Source organism: Prunus persica, unplaced genomic scaffold, assembly GCF_000346465.2.
Source record: "Prunus persica cultivar Lovell unplaced genomic scaffold, Prunus_persica_NCBIv2 scaffold_182, whole genome shotgun sequence".
NCBI classification, from domain to species: Eukaryota; Viridiplantae; Streptophyta; class Magnoliopsida; order Rosales; family Rosaceae; genus Prunus; species Prunus persica.
Genome location: NW_018027238.1, coordinates 1 through 4,817, shown reverse-complemented (window position 1 = coordinate 4,817; position 4,817 = coordinate 1). Strand labels below are relative to the sequence as shown.

The following is a 4,817-nucleotide window of genomic DNA, read 5'->3' as shown; positions in this document are numbered from 1 at the left end:
AGGCCTTAGCGTTTTCAAACTTTGCTTCTCATACGCATAGAACATATACATAAGTAATTCTGTTGCTGATTTAATTAGGTTATGGCTGCTACTGCTCGGTGTGAAGAGATAGCCAACCAGAAATTCAGTCAGTTGATCCTCGATGAGGTACTCATTTATCTCCATTTTTTAGATGCTTATGCTTAATATGATCGAGAAGGTTTCATTGTTCATTCCTTGGATGAACATGATTTAGGATTGGTTGGCATTGGAAGAAGCTGTCCAAATTGGCCCCGCACAAGGTTTTGGTAAAAGGCTCAGCTCCATTTTAAGCACCTATCTTTCTAAGTAAGTTACACTATGGTTTAAATATGTGAGTTCAAAATTCCAAAAATGAACAGGGAGTGGTTGTAACTATCTATGTTCATGATTTTCATAAAAATTAAATTATGAAGGGAGGGGGATTTGGTGGAACATCTAAGTAGAAGAAGCAAAACTATGTTTCCTTTCTTTTTTCCTTTAGCAAGCATTGTACTTTGCACCAATTTTGTTTTGTTTAATCTTGTTCTTTAAGAAAAAAACTTATGAAGGATTGTTCATCATTTGTTTCATTGTAAAAAAAGGAGATTTGGAAAACCAAATACCAGTTAAGCATAGGGTATGTCAATTTTATGTTTCTAAAATGAATCATATGCAATTAGAGCCCATACATCTACTATTACCATAGAGTCATAGTGGTTTTACATTGTCTGTTGGATTGACCACTTATTCAAATAGGTTAAATTCACTCTTTCGCATGCTACGTGCTATGTGCATTGTTTTTTTTGCCTAACCACTAAAACGAGCAAGTACGTAGTGTTTCCTTGTGAACAGATTCTTAAATGTGTATGTGTCTGCTTATTTGTGTGTGTGCTTTCTATGCATTATTGAAGTTTTTATTGTTAGTGTGTTTATGGGCTTGTATTGTTTCCAGTTATGACTTTATTTGTATGTCTTGATCCTGCTTGTGCATCATAGATATGACATAGAGGCCACCATCTACTTTGACGAAGGTGCAAGGAACTCAAAACGACAATTGTTGGAGTCGAAAGCGTTGGATGTATGGCTACTTTCTTTGTCTCTCTACTTTAACAGAGATTTTAGTTAGGTTTTCAGTTGGTTAGACAATCCTTGGAAATAAGGAGGTCGAGACTAGTAGTGGTTTTAAGTTTTAGAAGCCTCCAAATTATTTTCAATACCACATTACTCGTGTCCCTAATCTCAAAATGAAGGGCATGATAATTAAGCCTAAACTTTCTCCCTCAGGCCCCCTATCAAAAAGTTCTATAATGTGCACCAACACATCATTCCCGAAGCACGACTCCATGTAATTAGTTACCAAAACCTGAAAGAGACAAAGATCACTCTGAGAAACTGAATTGACAAGTGGAGCTTGCTTGTTATGCAATAATCGAAAGTAGCATTGCCTGATGTTTATAGTTCATATTGTCTTTAGACCCAACTGATTAAACAGTGGGTTGGATTCGGTGAGCTTGATTTGAGGATTCATAGCAGCCCCACGTACTGATGCAAATTATCATACTTCTAATCTCGCTTTGCTCTTAATTTTCCAGTTTGTTTACCCTGCATACATGACCATGTTGGGACATGTACGTTCCAAAGCGCTTGAAGATTTTAAAGTGAGGCTGGAGCAATCATTAAACAAAGGAAGAGGATTTGCTACATATGTTCGTATCTGTACTCACTCTTCCATGCTTGAGTTTGACAAAGGATGTGCAGGTAATTAACATGCTTGTCCACCAAACAGAACCTTTGTTATTAGTACTACTTAACATGTTTCTCCTTTCAGATGCTGCTGTAATACAAGCTAATTGGGATGCTTCAAGAGTTCGCGAAAAACTTCAACGTGATATAGATGCACATGCATCATCCGTTTGTAGTGCAAAGTTGTCAGAATTGAATGTCAACTATGAGGTAATGTTACGATAATCTATTAAAATCTTGGTTATTATATGACTGAGAATACTTTTAAAGTTAGGTCGATAATTTGCTGCCACTCAAATTTCTCAACGAAAATAACCTTTAAATTTTCAGCAACAACTGTCTGCGTCTTTAACTGGACCAGTAAAGACTCTACTTGAAACTGGTGGAAAAGACATTTGGGCTTCAATAAGAAAACTTCTTAATCGTGAAACTGAAGTTACTATATCAGAGTTTTCAACTGTAGTTGCCGATTTTGAGTTGGACGAAGCAACAATTGCCGAAATGTTGCAACATTTAAGGGATTACTCAAGGAATGTGGTGGAGAAAAAGGCAAGGGAAGAGGCTACGAAAATTATGATCCACATGAAGGATCGGTAAAGGACTTGTTGTCAATATATTTTCGCTTATTTTTTCGTTGTCATTTTGATTGCTTATCATTTCTGTTAAAATGTCTCAGGTTTTCCACAGTCTTCAATTATGACAGCGATTCAACGCTTCGGGTTTGGACTGGTAAAGAAGACATTACAAGTATTACGAAGGATGCTCGCTCTGCGGTAATCATTTGGGAACTTTTATGGAAGAATAGTTATCTGTCCGTTTGTCTTAACGTTTTACTTTAGTTTATTTTATTCTATCTTTCTTGCAGTCTATGAAGCTTTTGTCCGTCATGGCTGCCATCCGCTTGGATGAGCAGCCAGGTCATATTGAAAAAGTTCTCTTTTCCTCTCTAATGGATGGAGCTGTTACTGTTTCATCTTCACAAGATAGGGAAATCGGAGCCTCTGTAGACCCTTTCGCCTCAAGCAATTGGGAAGAGGTACCATTTAATGTGTTTTGCGTTATCTGTAAACTTTTTATCTGATCAAACTGGTTCCTTATTAAAGGTTAATTTGAACTAGGTTTCTTCAAAGAATACCTTAATTACACCAGTGCAGTGCCAGTCCTTGTGGAGACAGTTCATAGCGGAGACTGAGAATAGTGTCACTCAAGCTATTTCAGCACATGTACATTTTATAACTTCTCTTACCTTACGTTTAACTTCAGTATGTTTTCATTTTCATTTAAGCAGTGCTCCTTCAAGAATAAATGGATTTTGTTTTTCCTAAAACTCTTGCATGGACATAAATTTTGGAGATATGAAATATTGGTGTATTTTCTTGCAAATGCAACGGTAACTAGTAGTGTAAACCTGGGAATAGGTTGGGTGCATTGTGTATGACATTTGGGATGGAGTTCTTATTGATGTAGATTGGATTTGGTTGGTAGTGAAAATAAAAGAAACTTCGTTTATATATGAGGTTATGGAACATATGGAAACACTTACGGCTCATTTGGAACTGCTTCTCTATGCTCATAAGCGCTTTAAAAAAAATCCAAGTGCTTCTTGGAAAAGCCACTTAAAGCACTTCTAAAATGTTTGCCAACCACTGTCAGAAGCGCTTTTAGCCTTTCTAGATGCATTCCCACATAGGTTCTTAATATTGACAAATGAGCTAAGTCTTGTTTGGTGTTTTTCCTTCTAAATGAAAATTGATTTTTTTTAAAACTATATTATATATTTTTTTCATGGTATTTTTCACTAGAATATATATTTTTCACATATTTTTAGTACGCCTTGAAGGGCATAAAAGGCTTACATCCTATGCTTCTCACGAGAGGTAAAACGCCTCGGCTTAGGCCTTAGCGTTTTCAAACTTTGCTTCTCATACGCATAGAACATATACATAAGTAATTCTGTTACTGATTTAATTAGGTTATGGCTGCTACTGCTCGGTGTGAAGAGATAGCCAACCAGAAATTCAGTCAATTGATCCTCGATGAGGTACTCATTTATCTCCATTTTTTAGATGCTTATGCTTAATATGATCGAGAAGGTTTCATTGTTCATTCCTTGGATGAACATGATTTAGGATTGGTTGGCATTGGAAGAAGCTGTCCAAATTGGCCCCGTACAAGGTTTTGGTAAAAGGCTCAGCTCCATTTTAAGCACCTATCTTTCTAAGTGAGTTACACTCTGGTTTAAATATGTGAGTTCAAAATTCCAAAAATGAACAGGGAGTGGTTGTAACTATCTATGTTCATGATTTTCATATAAATTAAATTATGAAGGGAGGGGGATTTGGTGGAACATCTAAGTAGAAGAAGAAAAACTATGTTTCCTTTCTTTTTCCCTTTAGCAAGCATTGTACTTTGCACCAATTTTGTTTTGTTTAATCTTGTTCTTTAAGAAAAAAAACTTATGAAGTATTGTTCATCATTTGTTTCATTGTAAAAAAAGGAGATTTGGAAAACCAAATACCAGTTAAGCATAGGGTATGTCAATTTTATGTTTCTAAAATGAATCATATGCTATTAGAGCCCATACATCTACTATTACCATAGAGTCATAGTGGTTTTACATTGTCTGTTGGATTGACCACTTATTCAAATAGGTTCAATTCACTCTTTCGCATGCTACATGCTATGTGCATTGTTTTTTTTGCCTAACCACTAAAACGAGCAAGTACGTAGTGTTTCCTTGTGAACAGATTCTTAAATGTGTATGTGTCTGCTTATTTGTGTGTGTGCTTTCTATGCATTATTGAAGTTTTTATTGTTAGTGTGTTTATGGGCTTGTATTGTTTCCAGTTATGACTTTATTTGTATGTCTTGATCCTGCTTGTGCATCATAGATATGACACAGAGGCCACCATCTACTTTGACGAAGGTGCAAGGAACTCAAAACGACAACTGTTGGAGTCAAAAGCGTTGGATGTATGGCTACTCTCTTCGTCTCTCTAATTTAACAGAGATTTTAGTTAGGTTTTCAGTTGGTTAGACAATCCATGGAAATAAGGAGGTTGTGATTAGTAGTG

The 4,817-nt window shown here is 36.1% G+C and overlaps 1 protein-coding gene across 1 annotated transcript; it reads left to right on the top strand.

Annotated features, from left to right (window-relative positions):
* Window positions 1–78: 78 nt before the first annotated feature.
* On the top strand, window positions 79–4,743 carry LOC18787736 (protein ROOT HAIR DEFECTIVE 3 homolog 2; the record flags this gene model as incomplete). The annotated part of the gene is made up of 12 exons (XM_020553953.1): window positions 79–147; window positions 236–327; window positions 997–1,078; window positions 1,593–1,758; window positions 1,829–1,953; window positions 2,074–2,336; window positions 2,420–2,516; window positions 2,609–2,779; window positions 2,862–2,966; window positions 3,716–3,784; window positions 3,873–3,964; window positions 4,635–4,743. Coding segments are annotated over 12 exons (1,440 nt in total), but the record flags the coding sequence as incomplete, so codon positions are not given.
* Between the last annotated feature and the right edge of the window lie 74 nt (window positions 4,744–4,817).